We start from the raw sequence: 23631 nt of genomic DNA, 5'->3' as shown, positions 1-23631 counted from the left end.
ACAGTCCTAACACAAAGAGGAGACCTCAGCTGAGGGTCTTCAGGGCTGTTTGGTTACAGACTGGACTGGATTAAAGTGCCCTTCTGCCCCATGGACTTTTTGCAGTTAAGAAAGTGATAAGGAAGTGCATTGAAAAGTATGGAAGGAATCAAACAAGCATTGGAAATGTAAAGAGAAAGAAGGTTCTTTTTACCATATGTGGTGGTCTTGTGGTAAGGTTAAAGCTTACTGGGAAATGATATACAATGAATAATAATAATAATAATAATAATAATAATAATAATAATAATAATATATTTATACCCCGCCCATCTGGCTGGGTTTCCCCAGCCACTCTGTGCGGCTTCCAACAAAATATTAAAATACAGTAATGCATCAAACATTAAAATCTTCCCTAAGCAGGGCTGCCTTCAGATGGTAGTTATTTTTCTCTTTGACATCTGGTGGGAGGGCGTTGCACAGGGCGGGTGCCACTACCGAGAAGGCCCTCTGCCTGGTTCCCTGTAACTTGAATTGAACTGAAATGTTTAAAATAACTTTTGTAAAAAGAAACCCAGAAGCTTTTCTTTTGGGAATCATAGGGATAGAACTACCTCAATTGTATAGAAATTTATTTATGTGTGCTACTACAGCAGCAAGAATGCTACTTGCCCCAAAGTGGAAAGAAGCAGAAGTCCCAGTAAAGGAAGAATGGATACAAAAGCTTATGGAATATGCAGAAATGGCGAAACTTACCAGAAGAATAAGAAATCAAGATAACAAACTTTTTATAAAAGAATGGAAATGGTTTATTGAATATTTACAGATAAATTGCAAACATATTGGCAGGATTGTTGTAATAACCTGTCATTTTATAAGAGTATATATTTAAAGTAGACAATTAAATGAGCAAATTAAATGAATTTGGATATGCAGAAGATATTAAAAAATTAATTTAAGGAACTGCAGGAAGGGGGGAAGGAAGTCAAACTTTGCAATGTTAAATTGATTGATTATAAAACTAATGAAATGTATAAACTTGAAAAGTATAGATAAAAACTTTTTAAAAAAGAAAAACATGGAAGGAAGGAAGGAAGGAAGGAAGGAAGGAAGGAAGGAAGGAAGGATGGATGGATGGATTGATTCTTAGGGCGATGTTCAAGCATCCCACGAGCAAAAGGGAATGAATGCTCATTATTGCATAATCTCCCTGCAAATGAAGCCAAACAAATGATCAGTAAGGACTGGATCCTAACTTCTGTCCAAACTTTGTGCAAAAAAATCAGGATGAATGCTCAAGAAAAAGGTTGTCTGGATGATGGCTGGCAGTCAGCAGCCATTGTGCAAAGCAGGATCGTGCTGGGGACCCTCGTTGCAAGGAGCAGGATGCGGCCAAGTTGGGGGGGGGGCACGACCCACCAGTCAGCTGCTGATACCAGACTGATACTGATGAATTGGAAAAATAATAACGTGGCTCCCTTCTATGATTGGATTGAAGATTTACCCAAACTTGCAACATATGAACAACTTGCACATAAACACAGACTTGCCACGGACAAATTAAAGGATATTTGGAATTCATTCTTACAAATACTGTAATAGGTTAAGATCTGGTGAAGTACAATTAACAACCTTGTAAAGTAGAGAATTTTGGGTCCCCTCCCCTTTATTTTCCCTTCTGCACAGGTTATCTTTCTATTTCTCTCTCTTTTATTTACGTTTCACAATGTTTAGTGCACATATAATTATGCACTTTCTGAACTTTCAATAAAATAAGGGAGAAAAGGGAACTCAAGTGTGAGAAGGAAGGACCTTGTGGTTTTGCATCTGATCCAATTTCTCATTGCAGGGAAACCAACCTGAAAGTGAAGCAAGCCTTGACCGTCACGGCTGAGCTGGGAGAGGATCTGCAGGCACTGAGCAGCTTCGATGGTGAGTGCCCAAGGGAGGAGCTTGGCAGCCCCACAAGCAGTGGGGCTGGGGAGCCCTGGGGGGGGGCAGGAGCTGAGCTGCAGGTGAGAGGGGCTCCTGACGCTCCAGCCAACAGGGGGCGGCCCTGCTGCTCTTGGATGCACACGTGGTCAGGGCCGGCTCCAGATGTTTTGGCACCAGAGGCAAACCACAAATGGTGCCCCTCCCCACCAGGGAATTTCTGCATTGCTGGGGGTTGGGCTAGATGACCCTCGGGACCCTTTCCAACTCTACAATTCTGTGATTTGAGTCTATCTACACCAGGAGTAAGAAGGGGAATCAAATCAACCTTAAGCCCGTGGTTGAAGTGGGAATCCATCTAGAATTGGAAGGGACCCCGTGGGCCATTGTGGGCCAGGGGACCTGGCGTTGGACGGCTCAGATTTTGGGGAGCTTTGCTGCCCTGTGGATCTCAGAGCCTGAAGATGAGGAAGGGAAAAGCAACTCTTGCAGCTCAGCCTTGCTCTGCAGAGCAAAAAGGAGTTAGGATGGGGCAGGGAGGCCCATGTTGGGGGGGGGGGCTCATCTCAGGGCAAGGCAACTGCCCTGTGTGAGGTCTCCTGTTCAGTCCTTGGCAGAAACTGTGCAGGGATGGAGCCACCAAAGGGCTGCTGGGATCTGGACAGGAGAAAGTGCAGTGCTGGGCAAGGGTGACAGGTGGCCTTTTTTGACCTAAGGCAGTTTGCGTGTTCACACGCCAGGAAAAAAAATAAGTTCCTGTACGCAGGCTGAGACCCTCCCTGCCTGAGGACTGTCTGGCCAGAGTGGTGCATGCTCTGGTTATCTCCCGCTTGGACTACTGCCATGCGCTCTACGTGGGGCTACATTTGAAGGTAGCCCGGAAACTGCAACTAATCCAGAATGCAGCAGCTAGACTGGGGACTGGGAGCGGCCGCCGAGACCACATAACACTGGTCTTGAAAGATCTACATTGGCTCCCAGTACATTTCCGAGCACAATTCAAAGGGTTGGTGCTGACCTTGAAAGCCCTAAACGGCCTCGGTCCAGTATACCTGAAGGAGCGTCTCCACCCCCATTGTTCAGCCTGGACACTGAGGTCCAGCTCCGAGGGCCTTCTGGCGGTTCCCTCCCTGCAAGAAGCTAAGTTACAGGGAACCAGGCAGAGGGCCTTCTCGGTAGTGGCACCTGCCCTGTGGAACGCCCTCCCTTCAGATGTGAAGGAAATAAGCAGCTATCTTATCTTTAAAAGACATCTGAAGGCAGCCCTGTTTAGGGAAGTTTTAAATATTTAATGCTGTATTGTTTTTAACATTTGATTGGAAGCCGCCCAGAGTGGCTGGGGAAACTCAGCCAGGTGGGCAGGGTATTATTATTAATAATAATAATAATAATAATAATAATAATAATAATAATAATAATAAAAATAATAATTCTTGGTGCAGATCGCTCCATCTTCAGGGCCCTGGAGGTTCCCAGGGATATTTCAAAGTCTTTGCTTAGTAGTTACTGGGTTTTTTAAATGTCCTTTTGGCAGGCATTTTAACCCCAGCAAAATCCCTTGGACGCGGTGCTTCTTTGGCCTCTGCCCAGAGTCCCCCCCTCTCATTCCTGGGCTGTTGGCTTGACCCTTCCATTCCCTGTCCAAGGCTTAAACAAGGGATTTGCAGAGGCCACATTTCTCCGGAGCCTGGGAATAAACAACGGGTGTGAGGCCAGGATGGGGTGTGTGACCCTTTGCATCCGTTTTTATCGCTTTGGTTTTCTGGTGCTATTCAGGGAAGTGGAGAGGAAGCAATATTCTGGGATGGAGGCAGCTCTTTCCTGAATGCTTTGAGGCAGAGAAACACGGATCACTTTCTGCCCCTGGAGGGGACACGCTCTCTCCAGCGTTGCCTGAAGCTGTAGGGGTTGTGCCAGAAGGTCAGATTAGCCCACCAACCATTTTTCAATATATATTAAAAAAAATATTTCAGCACATAACATCATACAGAAAAATAATGACATATCCCACCCGACACCGAAAGCTGGTGCTTGGACAATGTGTACCAAATAACATCCCAGAATCATAATAAGCTATTATCCCAGACTTCTATCTATAGAGAAAGCAATGAGCAGTTTCAATGAAGCTGTTGTCTGTGTTGTCTGAAGCTGTTGTGCAGGGATCCTGTACCAGAAAGTCAAATTAGCCCTTTGGCCATTTTAGTCCTGGACTCTCGAGGAATCTCAGCAGCGACCCAGAAAACATGAACCATTCTGTAGGGTGTCTGAAGCCAGCAGTTTGGGGACCTTGTGTCCCTCCAGATGGAACTGAATCCCACTCCGTTCAGCCCTGACCACTAGTCCTGCTGGCTGGGGCTGATGGGATGCAGGGTCCTAGCAGCACCTGGACGGGAGGAGGTTTCTGCATGCAAAGGAGATGCTCTACCCATGAGCCACGGCCTCTGCCCCTTTGGCGCAATCTGGCACACTAGTGGGGGAGAAAATAAATGGCGGTATTTTGTGCCAATGATATTTGGAAATGCAGGGTTAAAGTGATAGAATTGATTCCTGGAGGAGGAGGAGGAGGAGGAGGATAGAGACCATAGAGAAGGAACTGGGTAGCGCAATCGACACAGGTCACAGCTGGCCAGAAATGTTACTGAGCTGGCGCACAATGCGTCATCTGCACCTGGGGAAATTGCACTGCTATTCCATTCTGTGTGCATTTAAGAAAAACTGGTTTTCTGAGCTCTGGTGGGAAAATGTAGGAGAGGGATGTTTGGATCATGATGAGCGAAGAAAAGTGTGGCTCTTCTGCAGTAAATGCCCCGTGTGACCATAGGAATCTCAACATGCTGTCTCCCATCCAATTTGAAACTATACTGGAGCCTACTTAGCTCCACATAGGTGCCAGCAGGTCTACTGCTGCCCCACTAGGAGAAAGCCAAAGAAGTGTTCCCTGCGGAAGCTGCCCAGGATGGTGGAGCACTTTGCGTGCCAGGCATGGGGGGGGGGCAGAGGTTTGCCTAGAATTCCTTGTCTCCCCACAGAGATGTCTTGCACTGAGTGGCACCTGGTGCCTGGTCATGTGTGCTCACACAGGACCCAAGCCGGGCGTTGGTATGGGTGCCTTGGCTTGTCCGCAGGGTGCGGTGGGGGTGGAGAGGACCCTGTGTTGCTTTCTGCCTGTTTCTTTCCCTCACACCCCTCTTTCTCTTTGCAGATCTTTGCTCTCTTTGCTTCTCTTCCGAGTCCTTTCCTGCTTCACTTCACCCCTCTGGGTCCTAGTCCCACTCTGCCCTCTGGCCTCGCTTGCACCCGTCCACCTGGTGTTCCTCGGAGAGTGGGTATGCCAAGCTGTGCAAGAGGAGGGGCAGGGCTGGCCGGGTTGAGGAGATGGCTGGCAGCTGCGGGCGCTGGGCTCCCTTTCCTTGGAGACAGAGAGAGGCTTTGCAGCTGCCTCCCGGGAGGGTCTCCAGCCCAGCCCCCTGCCCTGCACACCTGCCCCTTGGACAGAGCGAATGTTGTGCTGCCCCTGCACCAAACAGGTGGGGAGCCACCAAGGTGGGGGGGCAGGGTGCAGAAACCCCACCTTGTTTGGATGTTGCCATGCTGACCCCCCTGGGCTGCTGTTTGGGGTGAACCCGAAATGACTCTTACAGAGCCCCCTTCTGGCATGTGGCTAAGGTAAGGTTACCAGACGTCCCCATTTCCCAAGGACAGTCCCCAGATTTACAAATCAGTCCCCTGGCAAAATCCTATCATTCCGACTCATTTCAGTGGATTCATTGAAAAAAATCTGGTAATCTTCAGCTAAGGACACACAGGCCCCTGACGTTCGGTGAGCGTGGGGTGGCCTCACAGCCTTTGCTCTCCTGACACTGATACTGTCAGCAGGCACAGCTGCATAGAATCCTAGCTCTGTAGTGTTGGAAGAGAACCCCAAGGGTCATCTAGCCCAACCCTTTGCAGGAATCACAGGTTTTGACCTTTAAAGCCCTTTGTGGCTTAGGGCCCTCATATTTACGGGACCGCCTCTCCTGGCATGCCCTGCAGAGGATCTTAAGGTCCATGAATAACCATAGTTTAGAGGTCCTAAGGAAGTCAGACTATCCTCCACCAGGGCCAGGGCCTTCTCAGTGATGGCTCCGACCTGGTGGAATGCTCTGTCCCATGAGACCAGGGCCCTGCAGGATTTAACCTCCTTCTGTCAGGCCTGTAAGACCGAACTATTCCGCCTGGCCTTTAATTTGAATTCAGCCTGATCTTTTATTTCCCTTCTCTTCCCTCCCCCTCCCCTTTTATGAAGATTACCTGCTCTGAGACCACACAGCTAATTCTCCCCTGGCCTCCTCGCTGGCCCAAGTAGGACCAATTCAGCCAGCTAGCCCTGGGGATTATCTAATGCTTATTGGATGGATTTCCCCCAAATTGATTTCTGAACTTTGAATTTTATTGTTATTCATGTTTTTATACTGTATTTTATGCTGCTTCTATGTTGTATTACAATTAAGTGTTTTAAATTTGTTGTTAGCCGCCCTGAGCCTGTTTTTCTGAAGAGCGGGGTATAAATAAAATTTATTATTATTATTATTAATATTATTAATACTATTATTATTTGCTGTGAGAGGGCAAAGAGCACCTGAGCTCACCTGAGTGCCTTCTGGGCAGCTGCTGTTCCTAATGGGGAGAAGAGGAAACGCATCAGAGAGAGTGCTGGAGGTGGACCACCGAGGCCCGAGTTCAAATCTCTGCCTGGCTATGAAGCCCATTGCCAGGGACTGACCCTCAGCCTTGCAGGGTGGCTGGGAGCGAAAAGGGGGAGGCCCTCCTGCCCCCTCCCTGCTGCGAGCTCCTCTCTGCTCCTGGGTTTGCCTCCATCCCAACAGAAAGGGCAGTAGATCTGATGTCCACCCAGATCTCCAGGCTCGGCCTGGGACTCTGGCCAGCGGCGGATGGTGGCGACTCAGAGCGCCTGTTCTTTGCCTGCAGGCGAGATCAAGTGTGAAGCGCCAAACAACAAGCTGGACAAGTTTATGGGGACCCTCCTCTTCAAGGGGGAGAAGTACGCCCTGGACAACGAGAAGATGCTGCTGAGGGGCTGCACCATCCGCAACACGGACTGGTGCTTCGGACTGGTCATCTTTGCAGGTAAGAGCAGGTGGCCGAGAGAAGCAGGAGGAAGGGACCAAACGTCTCTGGTGTAAGCATGTAAAAGCCCCTCTCACCTGGATTGGGGGTTTGTGTCCTCTAGCTCTCGAAAGGGGTCTTTTGCCCACAGCTGGGGGGGCACAGAAAAGAGCCTGGCTTGTGTCCAGGGCCAGATTGAGGTTTGAGGAGGCCCTCAGCTCCTGAAGGGAATGGGGCCCTTTCTATGTCCAGCTGTCCTTTGTCAACAACAAATTGTCTCTGATTTTATGTGTCAAATATATGCTATATGGAAATTTATGGACTTAATAGGTCCATACACAACACAAAACACTGTTGCTGTAAGTAGGTTTTATTTTATTTGTTTTTTCTCTTATGTTTTGGAAATGTACATTCAGTTTTTTTCCTTTAATTTTTTTTGGGGGCCCCAAGAGAGTGGGGCCCTAAGCTATAGCTTGTTTACCTTATACCTGAAGGAGCGTCTCCACCCCATCTTCCAGCCTGGACACTGAGGTCCAGCTCCTAGGGCCTTCTGGCAGTTCCCTTCTGGCAGTGAGAAGTGAGGTTACAGGGAACCAGGCAGAGGGCCTTCTCAGTGGTGGCTCCCGCCCTGTGGAACGCCCTCCCTTCAGATGTGAAGGAAATAAGCTATCTTCTCTTTAAAAGACACCTGAAGGCAGCCCTGTTTAGGGAAGTTTTTAACATTTAATGCTGTATTGGAAGCCGCCTAGAGTGGCTGGGGAAACTCAGCCAGATGGGCAGGGTATAAATAAACTATTATTATTATTATTATTATTATTATTATTATTATTATTATTTCCGGCACCGCTTGTGGGGCTGCCAAGCGCCTCCCTTCCCTAGATTCCTGCATTGCAGGGGTTGGTCTAGATGAACCTCAGGGTCCCTTCCAACTCTGCACTGCGATGATTCTGCAAAGCACCTGCATCTCCCACAGGGCCCACGATGCCCAGACCCGATCCCACATGGTGGCTTTGTGCAGTGGGGTCCCTCTGCCCCTTCTGCATCCTGAAAGGGGGCCGACTCTCGCAGGTGTGTCTGCTTCTCCTTTGGGCAAAATGATGCCTGCCTTTGCCTTCCCTCAAATCCATCACTGGCTGCCATTTGTCAGGGTCTCCTGCCTCCCAGGAGGTGCTTTGATCTGGAAATTAAAATCCGACCGTGCAACAAAAAAATCAGACTTTTGTTTCAACTGCCAGGGCCAGACACCAAGTTGATGCAGAACAGCGGAAGAACCACGTTCAAAAGGACCAGCATTGATCGTCTGATGAACTTCTTGGTGCTGGTGGTGAGTGCGAATGGCGGCTTCATTCCATCTCTCAGGGCATGAGAATAGCAGCAAAGGGGGGCATGCAGGGACTTTATTCATAAGAGACTCAGAAATCAATTATTCCTTCCCTCCTTCTTTGCAAGGACCAGGCAGCAACTAAGGTTCCTCACATCAGTAGATTTAGGGAGTAGGGTTAGAAATTTACTGGCATTGGGGGGGGTTATTTCATGGATTAGCTATCTTTTCTTTGAAATCATTTTTATTTGATTTTACAAATACAAGGTTATAAAAATCCAGACATAAATCCATATACAGAGATTCCCCGAGTCTCACAACTTCCCCCCACCCCCTCCATGGGGTCCCATTTTAAACATTTACAACTGCATATTCTTCCATACTCTATCTTTTATCTCAATCCATAATGTCCATAGTATTCGTTAGACTACAAGTGAAATCAAAATCCTGTCAGTGTTTCCTTCCTTCTGCTTACAGAGGTCTCCTAAATAACTGATAATTTTTTTCCATTCTTTTATAAAGTTTTTGTCCACTTAATATCTGAGTTTTCCAATCAGTTTTGCCATCTCGGCATAGTCCATCTGCTTGGTTTGCCATTCCTCTCTGCTAGGGACTTTATCTTCTTTCCACCTCTGGGCAGCTGTTGTTCCATACACAAAAAGTCTTTTCTGCTCCTTTGGGATATTGGCACCTATGATTCCTAATAAAAATGCTTCTGTTTTTTTAACAAAAAACATTTTTTTCATTTCATTGTATATCATCTCCCAGAAAGCTTTTACCACCCTACAAGTCCACCACATGTGATAAAAGGTCCCTTCTTTTTCTATACATTTCCAGCAGGTATTTGTACTTGTCCTGTACATTTTTGCTAGCTTAGTGGGAGTCAAATACCACCGGTACTTCATTTTCATATGATTTTCTTTCAGCGTGCAACATGCTGTATCGTGGATTAACTATTTTAGCAGACTAATAGCTTTTACACCATAGTTTAATTGTAGAAATTAAACTTGCTTTGTACATCCATTTGTGATTAAATATGTCACAACCTCCGATCTTCCCATTGCATTCCCGGATTAAGTTCCTTAAATATGCACTTAAACTTTTCTTTCTCCATATTATTTGACTTACTATAAATTTTATTTTATAGAATTATCCTATTTACGCACCAAAGCTCTATCAAAATCTGCCAACGGATTGATCTTTTGACAATGTTCTTTGACATAAACTCTGGACATAGATGTTCTTCTGCTTTCTGCCCTCCCCTTTCCTTGCAGATCTTTGTTCTTCTGGCTGCCATGTGCTCCGTGCTGGCCATTGGCAACAGCATCTGGGAGTACAAGAGAGGCTCTGCCTTCCAGGTCTACCTGCCCTGGCCGCACGACGTCCACTCGGCCTTCTATTCCGCCTTCCTCATGTTCTGGTCCTACGTCATCATCCTGAACACGGTGGTGCCCATCTCCCTCTACGTCAGGTAAGTGGGGGGGGGAGGCGCGTGCCCTGCGCCAGCCCCCAAATGGCCCATTTTGCACCGGTGTGTGTGTGTGTGTGTGTTTGTCACGGTCCGGTCTATGGGCGATCAAAGTCCCAGCTGAGGACGTCGGGACCGGGGGCAAGATGGCGGGGTGGGAGCAGGAACGAGAGTTCAGAAGCCAAGGGCCTGAAGGTCAGGAAGCAGGGAATCACAAAGTCAAGGGTCCTAGGGTTGAGAAGTAAGGAGCCAAGGAGCCGAGGTCCGAGGATCAGGAAGCAAGAAGCTAAACGCAGCAAGGCAGCGAACGTGTTGCTGTGGCCAAGAGCTGAAGGGAAATGCTGACTTTCTATCCCTTCCTGGCTCTTGCCACCAGGTGCAGCGAGTTACCAAGCAGCCTCACCTGTGCAGCTGCGCCTTGCCTCCCCAGAACAAACTTAGGAAGGCCCCAGTCCTGCGAAGGCCTACTGGTCACAGGGCCTGGCTCCTGCATGCACTCCTGACAGTCTTCCCTATTATCCTTCAGTCGTTTGGCATTCCAAACGTTTGGCATTCCAACCCCAAACGTGGAGGGCTCAAGAGTGACAAGCCATCGTGTCCTCATGCACCTCTATCCTCACAGGGTCTGGCCTGGCAGGGGCAGATGTGGCAATGGGGACTCCATGTGCAGCCATGCTCAGGAGCACTGGGAAAAGTATGCGAAACGAGATTGTCAAGATCGTAATGTCATTACAGTGGTACCTCTGGTTACAAACTGAATCCGTTCCGGAGGTCCGTTCATATCCGGAAACCGTTCTTATCCCGAGGCGTGCTTTCGCGAATGGCGCCTCCCGCTGCATGCACACCTCTGGTGTGCGATTTCCGCTCGCATCCTGGGGCGCAACCAGGAGACCTACTTCCAGGTTAGCGGAGCTCGTAACGTGAAGCGTGCGTAACCGGAAGTGTTCGTAACCAGAGGTACCCCTGTATGCGAATCAATGCTGCGAATGCACTTGGGATTGTATCTGAAGTTACTTCTACCCAGACTAGAGCCGTTGTGATGACTCGCTCGGCTCCATTAATCTCAATAGGTCTACTCTGAGTAGGTGGAACATTGGCTACAACCCACCGTGTACAGTTCTGGTCGCCTCGCCTGAAAAAGGATATTAAAAAGTTCAGAAAATGGCAACCCAAAGATCAAGAGGTTGTCGCGACTCCTCTATGGGGAAGCCAGTGGTGAAGCAAGCCGATCAGGTGCCTGGGGTGGCATGCGTGCCCCGTGCCCAGGGGTGGGGCCAGCCGGGGCAGGACGCTCTGTGGGGCCTCCAAGGAGTCTGCCTCCTCCCACGCGGCCACCCTACGGCTGGGGGAGAGATGTGTGGCTCGGGTGCGCTGCAGGCCCCACGCTGAGTGCTGCCCAGCATTTTGTCACCCCCCTCAGTGGTGATACCCGGGGCGGACTGCCCCCCCTCCCCCCTTCCTCTGCCGCTGGAGGAAGTTGCCGCATTTGGGATTTTGTGGTTTAAGGAAGAGGCCAGTCCAAGTGTGAGCCAAAAGGAGTGGGAGATGTCCCAGCATGCACTGCTCCTCCAGCCCTACTTTCACTTTCTGGGCACCAATAAAGGCACCAAGAGGGCCAGCCCCTCCTTCTGGTGTGTTTCCTCCTCTTGCCCAACCAGGGCGGGCAGTGTGCTCTGGCAGCCCATCCCTTGCGGGGGGGGGGAGGAGGAACCACCTCGTTGGCAAGGCTGGTGAGCTTTTTGAAGGAGCTCTGGGACTCTCGCCTTTGATTCCGCAATGGTGGCGCTATGCCCAGGCTCCGACTCAGCCGCTTCCTTCTTCACAGCGGACGTGGCATCGCGCTTACAGTGGTACCTTAGTTCTCAGAGTTAATCCGTCCTGGAAGTCCGATCCAAAACCAAAGCATTCCAAAACCAAGGCGCGATTTCCCATAGAAAGTAATGCAAAATGGATGAATCCATTCCAGACCTTTAAAAACAAACCCTAAAACTAACCCACACAGGATTACAATTTGTTTCAACCCGCTTGTGGAGACTATCAGAGGTCACAAAGAGAAAGGAAAAATATATGAAAATAACAAGAAGAGATGTGGAAAATAAGAAGAAAGGATTGGATAGAATTGTGAACACTATTTGGACAGATTTGTGGACATTAAAGCAGCAGCAACAACAAGATGATTGGATCCCTTTCGGAACTTGAAATATGGGTACCCCCAACAAAAAATTTAAAATTTGGCTTTGTAATTTGGAATTTATGTGATTTGATTTGATTGCTCTGTTAATAAAAATTATTAAAAACAAACAAACAAACAAACCCTAAAACAGCAATTTAACATGAATTTTACTATCTAACGAGACCATTGATCCATAAAATGAAAGCAATAAACCATGTACTGCAGTCATACAATCCATCAATCAGTAACTGAACTGGGTTCCACACAGTCACAGAAACAAAACAAAAAAGCCGCAAAAACAAAAATGCAAAATAAATAGCAAAAAGAGACAGACCTCAGCATAACACCCAAATTGGAAGTGTGGCACCCAAAACGGAGCACGTTCGGCTTCTGAATAAGGTTTGCAAAATGGAACACTTACTTCCGGGTTTGCAGTGTTTGGGTTCCAGGTTGTTTGAGTACCAAGGCGTTTGAGAACCAAGGGACGACTGTACTTCATGGGCTCCAGGGAGGATGCTTGCGACTTCTGTGTCAGGGAAGGTCAGGGGGTGAGGGAGATGGAGCCGAGGTCCCTGGCCAGCCACCTAGGAATGCCTTTTCCTTGAGGGAGCAGCCGGTTCTGGCTTCCCAGCATGCGCTTGGGCTGCAGTTTATGGACTACATTTCTGTCCCACCTTCCTTCCTCCAAGTTGCTCAAGGGCATGTGCAGAGTTCTCTCTCCTCTCTTTGGTCCTCGCATTAACCCTGTGAGGTAGGCTGAGAGACAACGACTGGCCGAAGGTTGTCCAGGGAGCCGCATGCTCAAGTGGTGCCTGGAAAGCTGGCCTCCCAAATCCTAGCATGGCGTTCTAACCACTACGCCGCACTGCCTCTGCACACAGGTCACCCGCCGATTCCCCCCCCCCCAAGCGCCAAGAAGCTTTTCCTGCCCAGGGCTCCAGCCCATTCCTTGGTCTCCCCTCCTTCCTCTCGTTCAGCGTAGAGATCATCCGTTTGGGCAACAGCTTCTACATCGAGTGGGACCGCAAGATGTACTACCCCCTCAATGACACCCCTGCCCAGGCCCGGACCACCACCCTCAACGAGGAGCTGGGGCAGATCAAGTACATCTTCTCCGACAAGACGGGGACCCTCACCCAGAACATCATGGTCTTCAACAAGTGCTGCATCAACGGGAAGATCTATGGTAGGGGCTGCTCTCCTGGGGCTGCTGCATCCCTTTATCTTTTTGAAATAATTTTTATTTGATCTTACAAGTGTAAGATTATAACAATATAAAATACATATCCACATTTAGGGAGTTCTCTCAATCTCTGCACCTTCCCCTCCATGGCTCCAATTGTCAACTTTTTCGATTGCATATTGTTCCAGAATCCATATTTTATGACACTCCATTTTGTCCATAGTATCTGTGCTACTGCAATCCTGCTAATGTTTTCACCTGCTTACAGCTGTCTCCCAGATATATTGTAAATTTCCCCCCATCCTTTATTAAAGCTTTGGTCTTCTTGATTCCTGAGCTTTCTGGGCAGTTTTGCCATTTCGGCAGAGTCTAATAGCTTAGTTTGTCATTCTTCTCTGCTGGGGACTTTGTCTTCTTTCCATCTCTGGGCTAATAACATCCCTGCGGCTGTCGTTGCATACATTAAAAGTATTTTCTGCTCCTTTGGAATATGGACCCTTTGCCAGCCTGCTGTCCTCCCCCCCCCCCCTGAGATTTTGTTCATCCATTAGTCCCAGTCAGCATGGGTGGCTTAGGGGAAGGAAAGAGGGTTCGGATGCTTCAGCTGGTGTAGAATTCAGTGGCCAGGTTGCTCACTGGAGCAAAATAGTTTGAGCATATTATACTAATCCTTGTCCAACTGTGCTGGCTACCGATTAGTTTCCGGGCCCAGTTCAAAGTGCTGGGTTTGACCTATAAAGCCTTAAGCAGCTCAGGACAGCAAACCTCCAGGACCGCCTCTTCCCATATGAACCTATTCGGACCCTGAGATCATCTTCTGTGTGCCTCCTTCGTGTGCCTCCTCCTTGAGAACTCCAGAGGGTGGTAACACGAGAATGGGGCCTTCTCTGCAGTGGCTCCCCATCTGTGGAATGCTCTCCCTAGGGAAGTTTGACTGGCGCCTTCATTATACACCTTTAGGCGCCAGACAAAAATGTTCCTTTTTAACCAGGCCTTTGTTGATCTGTTTGACATCCTATACCCTTTTAAATGGGTACACGGGTGGCGCTGTGGGTTAAACCACAGAGCCCAGGACTTGCCGATCGGGAGGTCGGCGCTTCAAATCCCTACAATGGGGTGAGCTCCCGTTGTTCGGTCCCTGCTCCTGCCAATCTAGCAGTTCGAAAGCGCGTCAAAATGCAAGTAGTTAAATAGGTACCGCTCCGGCGGGAAGGTAAACGGCGTTTCCGTGCGCTGCTCTGGTTCGCCAGAAGCGGCTTAGTCAAATTTCAAATTCAAAATCCTTTATTAGGCATAGCACACCACACATTATCAAACAAACATCATATACAGACTGTATAAAATACGGGCTCAGCGAACACAATTTATCCCAGTCCTATTCTTAACTCCAAAAAATAAAGCGGCTTAGTCCTGCTGGTCACATGACCCGGAAGCTGTACGCCGGCTCCCTCGGCCAGTAAAGCGAGATGAGCGCCGCAACCCCAGAGTCGGCCACAACTCGACCTAATGGTCAGGGGTCCCTTTACCTTTTTTACCCTTTTAAAATGTGGCTCTTTTCTGTGTGGGTGTGTGTTATTGGGTTGTTGTTTTTATTCTGATTATTTATGTTGTGATCTTTTCTGTGAACTGCCCTGAGACCTCCGGGTATAGGGCGGTATGTAAATTCAATAAATAAATAAAGTGCCAATACAGGAACCATTCAGACCTTCTAGAGCCCCACACCTGCACCTGTTTTTCAATGTCGGCCTGGTGTCTTACCTGCTTCCCAATGGACAGTTGTAGATCCTTGGCCAGGGTCCCAAAGGTGCCCGGGTGCCCCTGTCGTCCCGCTGGCACAAACTGGCCCAGGCCCGGAATTCACAGCCAGGTGTGCGTTTGTTGTCATCTCAGCTGGGCTCTGTGCTTCTCGCCCACAGGGGATGTCTTTGACTTGGACGGACAACGGGTGGAGATTACGGAGGTAAGGGGCTGCGAGGGGTCAAAGGGTGGCAGGCAGGGCCACTGGGCACTGTTGTGGTTCCAGCCCTGCCCGGCACTTGCCAGGACGTATCCCAGTGTGGCGGCTGAAGTGGACAAAAGGAATTTCGACTCCCCCCCTTGTGCCTTGAGCTTCCCTCCTGGAAATTTCCTTCTTCCTTTCCTCTCTCGGGGGAAGTTCTGGACCTTCTGGGTCAAGGCTGCCATTGCCCTGGAGTTTGGCAGGCTGGTCCCCAGAGCAGCCAGCTGCCTGGGAAGGATGAGGCGCCTCTGTGTGGTCTTTCGTGGTCTTTCTCCAGCCAGAAGGAAGGAAGGCAGATGAGCCCAGAGAAGTTCTCATGGTGGCAACCTTTCTCTCGCCCCCCTCTTTCAGAGTACCCCAAAAGTTGACTTCTCCTACAACCCCCTCGCTGACCCCAAATTCTCCTTCTACGACCAAAGCCTGGTGGAGGAAGTGAAGGCGGGAGATGTCATCACCCACAAGTTTTTCCGCCTCCTTTCTCTCTGCCACACGGTGATGCCAGAAGAGAAGAAGCCAGGTGAGGGGGAGGGGTGGAGCTGTGCCTCCTGCCTTGCAGGGGGTTGGACTAGATGACCCTCGGGTCCCATTCTGCAATTCTGTGGGGAGACAGCACCTCTGGCTCAGAGCAGCGGTGTGGCCTGTGGGGAGAGGAGGGGACCTCGCCTGGGGGTGCTGTGCTGGGGGGCTCTTGCGGGTTGGACTCTGAAGGTCTCATGAGAACATAAAAAGAGCCCTTATGGGTCAGACGCTGCGCCCTGTTCTCACAGGGGCCAAGCAGAAACCCGCAAGCAGGATCCGAGCCCAAGAGCAGCGATTCAGAAGAAGGAGGCAGAAAACATGGTAGCCACCTGTTGTCTTCTCCTCCAACATGAATTTGTCTAACCCTCTTCTAAAGCCATCCAAATTGGTGGCCATCCCTGCCTGCAGTAGGAGGGAGTTCCACGGGTTAGCTATGAGCTCACTCACACTTCTGCTCATCCTGCACCTTCTAAGCATGGGTTTTGCCTGTGCCCTGGAGAACCTGCTCTTTAGTGCTAAATTGGAACAAATGGCAGCCTGCTGATGGCTGTTTGTTCTGATTCAGCACCAAAGATGAGGCTTCCCCCGAGGAAAGCAGGGAGGCAAACGGAGGTGTGGATCAGCCCTGGGTGCTGCATGAAGAAGATCTTCCTTTTATCTGTCCTGAGTCTTCCCAACATTCAGCATCGCTGGCTGCCCATAAGATCCAGTGTTATGAGCAGTGCCAGATTGACGTATAAGCCAAACAAGCTCTAGCTTAGGGGCCCACTCTCTTGGGGGCCCAAAAAATGTAAAGGAAAAAAACTGGGTGTACATTTCCAAAATAGAAAACCTCTCCCTGCTCCCCTTTGTCCAGGCCAGGCATCATTTTAGGAACTTTAAGGGCGTCTCTTCTTGGCCGCCTGTTCCCTCAAGACTCCCGAATCGGTTGCTGCGCTTGGGACTTTTCCGCCTCCCTCTTGCAAGTGACGCTGCCTCCCCCCCCCCTTGCCCTCCCTGGCAGGTGAGCTGGTCTACCAGGCGCAGTCTCCGGACGAGGGGGCCCTGGTGACGGCCGCCCGGAACTTTGGCTTCGTCTTCCGCGCCCGGACCCCAGAGACCATCACCGTGGTGGAAATGGGGAAGACAATCGTCTATAAGCTCCTTGCCATCCTGGATTTCAACAATGTGCGCAAGCGGATGTCTGTCATTGGTGTGTGCCCCCTTCCTCCCCTCCCCCAAACCCAGGGCCTCGCCTGTGATTGGTTCTCAGGGAAATACTCTGCACATGCCCGGGTCTCCTCTTTGTGTCCTGGTGGAGTGGCTCTTGCTGAGTTGTTTCCACCAGCGTCAACCAGCTGGGCAGACTTTTTCGACGGGAGTTTGACTGAATTGGTGCAAAGCGATTTCCACTACCTGCTCGCTATAGAAAAGGAACTTCTAGGGGGCTGGACTCTTGCAAGAGCTCCAGTTCTGACACCCTTTGAGGGGCTGCATGAGAAAACCCCAGAAGAGAGAGATGCCATGCCCTGCAGTTAGGAAGCTTCTGCCCATTGGCACATCTCACTCAGTGTGGTCTGCAGTGACAACGGGCAGCAGTCGTCCAGGACCTCAGGCAGGGCTCCTCCCCTTCTGCATGCCAAGCAGATGTTCTGCTGTTGAGCCGCTCTGGCCCTTCCATCCAGGAAGACTAGATCTTTGAAGGAAGGGGGATGAAATATCCTCGGAGTCGAGAGTGGATTTCATGCTCTTTATTCAGCTCACAGTGGTGAGGAGGAATGGAAGTTCCCCCAGAATGTCTGCTTTATGTACATTATTTACACAATGGGCCCCACGTGATTGGCTAATTCCGGGATTCTCCTGTAGGCCAATCAGGTTGCGGATTCACTTCCACCTGGAGCTGGTTTGGGTGGCTCCTGTGGACCAATCAGACTGCTGCATTCTGAATCCTATTGTTCTAGGACCAATCAGACTGCTGCATTTTGGATCCTATTCAACTCAATACATGTTGTTGTTGTTTAGTCGTTTAGTCATGCCCAACTCTTCGTGACCCCCTGGACCAGAGCACGCCAGGCCCTCCTGTCTTCCACTGCCTCCCGCAGTTTGGTCAGACTCATGTTTGTAGCTTCGAGAACACTGTCCAACCAGTTGACAAAGACAACTCAATACATAATAGGGGACAAACCCTCCCCCCAGCCATCTCTGACTCTCTGCCTGCGTGTCGTGTGTCTGTCCAGGGTGGGGAGCGATTCTGGGCACCCTCTCATTTTCTGCCCTTCTTCCCTTCTTCCCAGTGCGTCGCCCCGATGGCAAGGTGACCCTGTACTGCAAGGGGGCGGACACGATCCTGTACGAACTCCTGCACCCTTCCTGTGTACCTCTTAAGGAGGAGACTACCGAGTACTTGGAAGTAAGCTGGCAGCAGAGTTTGCATGCAGAGCGTCCCCAGAGCGATGCCCTTGCGGCTTCATCTTCACCCCAGCCCACCCCCTGGGGGCTTCGTGAGACCCACAAAGAGGGTGCTTTAAGAAGGGGAGTCTCTGCGGAGCTCCTTTCCCCTGACCCCTCCTGTGCTCAGTTGCGTCCCTGAAGGACCAGGTGCACAGCCTGGGAGTCATTTTGAACTCACAGCTGTCCATGGAGGTCAATTCTGTGTCCAGGGCAGCTGTCTACCAGCTCCATCTGGTATGCAGGATGTGACCCTCCCTGCCCGCAGACTGTCTCGCCAGAGTGGTGCATGCTCTGGTTATCTCCCGCTTGGACTACTGCCATGCGCTCTATGTGGGGCTACCTTTGAAGGTGACCTGGAAACTACAACTAATCCAGAATGTGGCAGCTAGACTGGGGACTGGGAGCAGCCGCCAAGACCACATAACACTGGTCCTGAGAGATCTGCATTGGCTCCCAGTACGTTTCCAAGCACAAGTCAAAGTGTTGGTGCTGACCTTGAAACGGCCTCTGTCCAGTATACCTGAAGGAGCGTCTCCACCCGCATCATTCACCCAGACACTGAGGTCCAGCTCCGAGGGCCTTCTGGTGGTTCCCTCATTGCGAGAAGCAAAGCTACAGGGAACCAGGCAGAGGGCCTTCTCGGTGGTGGTGCCTGCCCTATGGAACGCCCTCCCACCAGATGTCAAAGAGAAAAATAACTACCAAACTTTTAGAAGACATCTGAAGGCAGCCCTGTTTAGGGAAACTTTTAATGTTTGATAGGTTGTTGTATTTTAGTGTTCTGTTGGAAGCCGCCCAGAGTGGCTGGGGAAACCCAGCCAGATGGGCGGGTATAAATAATAAACTACTACTATTATTATTATTATTATAGGAGTTTGCAGGGGAAGGCCTCCGGACGCTGGTTGTGGCCTACAAGGACCTGGAGAGGAAGTCCTTTGCCGACTGGCAGAAGCGTCACCACGAAGCCAGCACAGCCCTGCAGGACCGAGAGGAGAAGCTGTCTGAGCTGTACGAAGAAATCGAGAAAGACCTGATAGTAGGTGGGGGTGTCCAGGAGGGAAGCCGGGCGCTCAGGGCTCAGACACCAAACAGGAGCAAATAGGGATTGGTCAGCCAGAGTGAGGGTTAGCGGAGATTGCTGCCTTGCAGGGGGTTGGACTAGATGACCCCTGAGGTCCCTTCCAGCGCTACAAGTTTGTGATTCTATCAGCCTTGCAACTTAAGCGGCTTGGAATGCCGTTGTTACTTGTTTATTTTAATTTGTCCGAGTATTTCTGAACACTCAACCCATTCAAAAAAAGAATCATGGCAATGAAGCATAACATAACAAGCAGGCTTGCTTTCTCTTGCTCCAGAGGGAAGGACCCAAACCAGTGGGTTCGAGTTACAAGAAAGTAGAGCCCCCTGCCTTTGGTGCCTTCCTGGCTTTGCCTTTCAGATGCTGCCTGATTCTCGCTGCCCCAGTGGAGAGATGTCCTTCTTCCCCCTTTCAGTGTGTGCATCTCTTTTCCTTTTCTGATTTTCCACTCATTAAAAAGCTCTTTGTTGAGCCCTGGGGCTGGACTCGCAATGATGCGTGGCTCCTTCCTGCTCCTGCCTTTTAAGAGTCTATGTGCGAGCGCATTTTGCAAGCCCCTTCCTGAGCCGCCTTCATCTGGGACGCTTCCCTGGAGCCCCACAGGCTGGCGGAATGGAGCCAGCCAGGGCTCCGCTGGGCCAGATTGTCTTCTAGGAGGTCATAAGAACATAAACGGAGCCCCCTGGATCAGGCCAATGGCTCGTCCAGTTCGGCATCCTCTTCTCATCGCGGCTGAGCAGTTGCCTGTGGAAACCTACTGTTAGAAGAAAAAACTGCTCCTTTATCCCTTATGGGGGTACCCAAGAGCCCGTATAGAGTCCTAAAATAGGTTCCCTATTGGTAGAAGAAAAATAACAGATGCAAACCAGAGAATATTGAGAAGCAAAGCAGCTCGTAAGCCTGATCTTTATTAAACTGTTGCAACAGGGTGCTCTCCCCACTCCCACGCAGTTCTTATATAGACTTTTGAAATTGCTTTCCCTGTAGCTCAAGACCACCCCCAAAAATATCATACATACATCACAGAAAGAGGTGGTCCCCAGCAGAAATTTGAGAGTGTTGCTTCTCTCCTGTCTGCCAGGATACCTGATAAGGCTTTATCAGTTGCCTTTTCTGGTAGCCTGGCCATTCCTCTGAGGTGGTAAATACTATCCATACACAAATATGCCCTTAAGACAGGATCTGTAAGCGAAAACGCAATGGGAAGTCTTTCCCCATTTTCCTCCCTCCCTGCAGAGAAATAGTTGAGGTCGCTGGGAGAGTCAAAATGCTTCAGGATTGTTCTTCTTTACTGTTTCAGACACGTAGTTTATATACTTATGTATGTGTTTGCCTTGTACATTTATGAACATTTATTTTATATATATATAGGACCTTAGAATTCCTATAACACTACAAACTGGATCTGAGCCACAGTTTAACCCTGCACTGCGTGATGAAGGATTTTTCTTCCATCCATCCTGAATCTTTCAACCTTCCATGTCCCATGCTTAGAAGGCAGGAGTCTGAGTGGTTTTTTGTTTGCCTTGCCACTTTCCCCAGAAAACCCGCTCTCTAGTGTTGAATCAGAACAAACATCAATCCACAGAAAACGCAGCAGTCACTTGCTCCAATTCAACTCGCTATAGGGCGGGTTTTCCTGGAGGGAAGCAGCAGGATAAGTGAAAGTCTGGGTGGGCCCCAAACTTCACTGGGTGTCCGTTGGTCACCCCTTTCAGAGCACCCCTTTGTGACCCCCCTCTTTCTGCAGTTACTTGGTGCCACGGCCATCGAGGACAAGCTGCAAGACGGTGTCCCACAGACAATTGAGACCTTGGGGAAAGCGCAGATTAAAATCTGGGTGCTCACTGGAGACAAGCAAGGTACTGCCAGAGGGGGAGATGACACACCGCTTACAGCTCCCCCCCAAAAAACAGCTGGCGATTGATTCTGCCCCCTTCTGAGGTGCATCCCAGAATCCTTTGTAACATCACAGGGCGGAAAGAACACCGCAGCACCTTCTCAATTCATGGGGGTGACTTTGGGCCTCCTCTGCTCCCTGCGCAGTGGGGCAGAACTCCCTTGATCTGCCCCTGGGTGAGAAACGCCTGGGGGGTGAATCTCAAAAGGGGTGAGGCTGGCCTCCTTGCTCCCACCAGCCGTAAGTCGTCCTGGAGTTGTCTCAGCAAATGGGAGGAGCTGGGAAAGAGAGGTGGGCTTGGGGGGGCCAAATCCGAGGAATGCGCCAGGGATCCTAAGAGGTCTGAGAGAAGCAGAGTAACGAGAGAGGAGAGCAAAGACAGCAGGAGCAAAAGAGACAAAGAACACTGAAAAGTTAAAGCCCTTTAAAGCGAGCGCAGGGGGGATAGACGTGGTTTGAAGCACAGGCAAGAAAAATGAGATGAACCGCAAAGAATCCATTTGAAGCATTGCCAACACACATTTAATGCCCATCAGCTCCCCCAGAGAATCCTGGGAAATGTAGTTCTCCCCTCCCAGAGCCACAGTTCACAGCACCCTTGCAAACTACAGTTCCCAGGCTTCTTTGGGGAAAGCTGTGAACTTCAAATGTGTGTTTGAAGCTTCTCCGGTGTTTGGGTGGGTTTTCCAAAAGAAGTCCAGCAAGGCCGTCTCCAAGCTGAGATGAGAAGGAGAGTGAGCAAGAAGCTTCAGGAATCCCTGGACCAATGTGGGGGCGCAGGAGGGGCCGTCCGGGATGGAGGGGGCCCTCAGGTCAGCTGACCCAGCCTGAAGGGTCCATCTCAGGCAGAGGCGTTGCCACGAAAGGGGAGAATGAGTGAAGGAGAGTCCGTCCCCCAAGGGGCCAGGGATGGATCCCTCCTGGCCCTAACACTGGTCGTGTGATGGGGTGCATCTCCTCCTTCCTTGGAGCTGCTGAAGCAGAAGTTGAGTGGGCCCCCGCCAGAGATTCCTGCCTTGCAGGAGCCTGGACTAGAGGACCCCCTTCCCACTCTGCCATTCTGTGATCCTTCTCCAGAGACGGCCGTGAACATCGGCTACTCCTGCAACATGCTCTATGACGACATGAAGGACATCTTCTTCATCCAGGGGGACACCTTTGAGGAAGTGCGCCATGAACTCAGGTAAAGGGCTTCTCCGCCCTGTGGGAATGTTCAGGGAGGCAGGAGAGGATATATTCTTTATTAATATCCTTCCTAACTTGCGCTAGCAAGTTCCTTTACTTGGCAGAGTTTCACATTCCCCTTTTAAACACACAGTGGGTAGCTGGTTGCAGGCTTGTTTAAGCCTCTTAATATTAGATTCCTGGTAAGTCCCCTTATATCCCTCTTAAAAGAATAAGCACGCCACCATCTTGTGTAAAATATATATAAGAAGTTTACTCACATTCAGTTCACAGTTGGATCCCTGCAGGCAGACTTAGTTACAAAGTATATACATGTGGATCTATCCCATATGGGGATAGCTAGCTAAAAAGCTGCTCCAACAACGGAGGAAGTCAAAGAGAGAGAGGGCTGCGTGCCTTGTCCGTTTGTTACCTGGACAGGTACGGTCACGCCCACCTCTAGTCACACGCAAAGGAAGTATGTCCCATTAGGGAGGAAAAAGGAAGTTTTCTGCTGACAGGACCAAACATCCCCCTGCATGTCCACTCTAAGAAAACAAGGAGTGTTGTACTTGACTGCTACTTATGTATCACATCTCACATGCCCTCCAGATCCAAGGCTGCGCCAAGGCTGCCGGGGGCTACTAGGCAAGAGGGCCCCTCTCTCCCCCCAGCATGCCCTGACTGCCAGCTGCTGGCAGCCGCAGGTGGGCAGAGCGCTGCTAAGCTCAGGCCCTGCTGGGGGGCTTCTCCCAGGGAGGGACGGAGATGGTCTGCTTGTCTACTAGTTAGGGGGTGGGAGTCTGGCTTTGCTTCTTGTTTGCATATTGCTAACGTTTTTGTTATTATTCCCTTATTTCATTTATTAAATTTATTACTGTTTTGGGGAAACTCCCCACTGGCTTCCGCAGTGCTTGTTATTGTGGGTCTTCTCTTAGGAAAGCGAGGAAGACGATGACGCAGGAGGCCGCCATGGATGACGATGAGATGGATGTCCAGGTCAAGAAGTCTGGCAACTGCAAGGTCTTGCCGGAGGAACAGCCCAATGGGGAATACGGCCTGGTCATTAATGGGCACAGCCTGGTAAGGAGGTGGCAAGGCGCTGTTGCAGGAATCTATGTAAGGGGTGAAAGGAGGGTTGGCCCCTCCAGCGGACATCGTACACCCCCCACTACCAAAATCAACACAATCACTTCTGCAAATGGCCCCACGAATCACAGTTTTTCCTGTACATTACCAAATGCAACAATTCACTGATAAATGTATCTATGTACTGGCTCACTGGAGAAACTTCAGAAATTCATATAAAATCACTCCAGTATCGGAATCACGCCATTCCAACGTTGTTCTGTTCAGGAAGGAAATGGCTACCAAGG

The 23631-nt window shown here is 50.0% G+C and overlaps 1 protein-coding gene across 1 annotated transcript in view; it reads left to right on the top strand.

Moving 5' to 3' along the window:
* LOC310744348 (phospholipid-transporting ATPase ID-like) overlaps nucleotides 1-23631 on the top strand; it is a 67843-nt gene that overhangs the window by 29036 nt on the left and 15176 nt on the right. Inside the window, exons 9-21 of the mRNA XM_083575569.1 lie at nucleotides 1829-1911; nucleotides 6883-7041; nucleotides 8256-8344; nucleotides 9616-9812; nucleotides 12960-13168; nucleotides 15082-15125; nucleotides 15516-15681; nucleotides 16687-16875; nucleotides 17957-18072; nucleotides 18985-19149; nucleotides 20942-21053; nucleotides 22169-22274; nucleotides 23194-23338. Coding sequence (XP_083431695.1) covers nucleotides 1829-1911; nucleotides 6883-7041; nucleotides 8256-8344; nucleotides 9616-9812; nucleotides 12960-13168; nucleotides 15082-15125; nucleotides 15516-15681; nucleotides 16687-16875; nucleotides 17957-18072; nucleotides 18985-19149; nucleotides 20942-21053; nucleotides 22169-22274; nucleotides 23194-23338 — 1780 coding nt within the window. The remainder of the gene's footprint in view (nucleotides 1-1828; nucleotides 1912-6882; nucleotides 7042-8255; nucleotides 8345-9615; nucleotides 9813-12959; nucleotides 13169-15081; nucleotides 15126-15515; nucleotides 15682-16686; nucleotides 16876-17956; nucleotides 18073-18984; nucleotides 19150-20941; nucleotides 21054-22168; nucleotides 22275-23193; nucleotides 23339-23631) is intronic.

The sequence above is a fragment of the Podarcis filfolensis genome, assembly GCF_964270895.1.
Source record: "Podarcis filfolensis genome assembly, chromosome: 11".
Lineage (NCBI taxonomy): Eukaryota > Metazoa > Chordata > Lepidosauria > Squamata > Lacertidae > Podarcis > Podarcis filfolensis.
The sequence above is the reverse complement of the archived record's forward strand: the minus strand, read 5'-3'. Positions and strand labels throughout refer to the sequence as shown.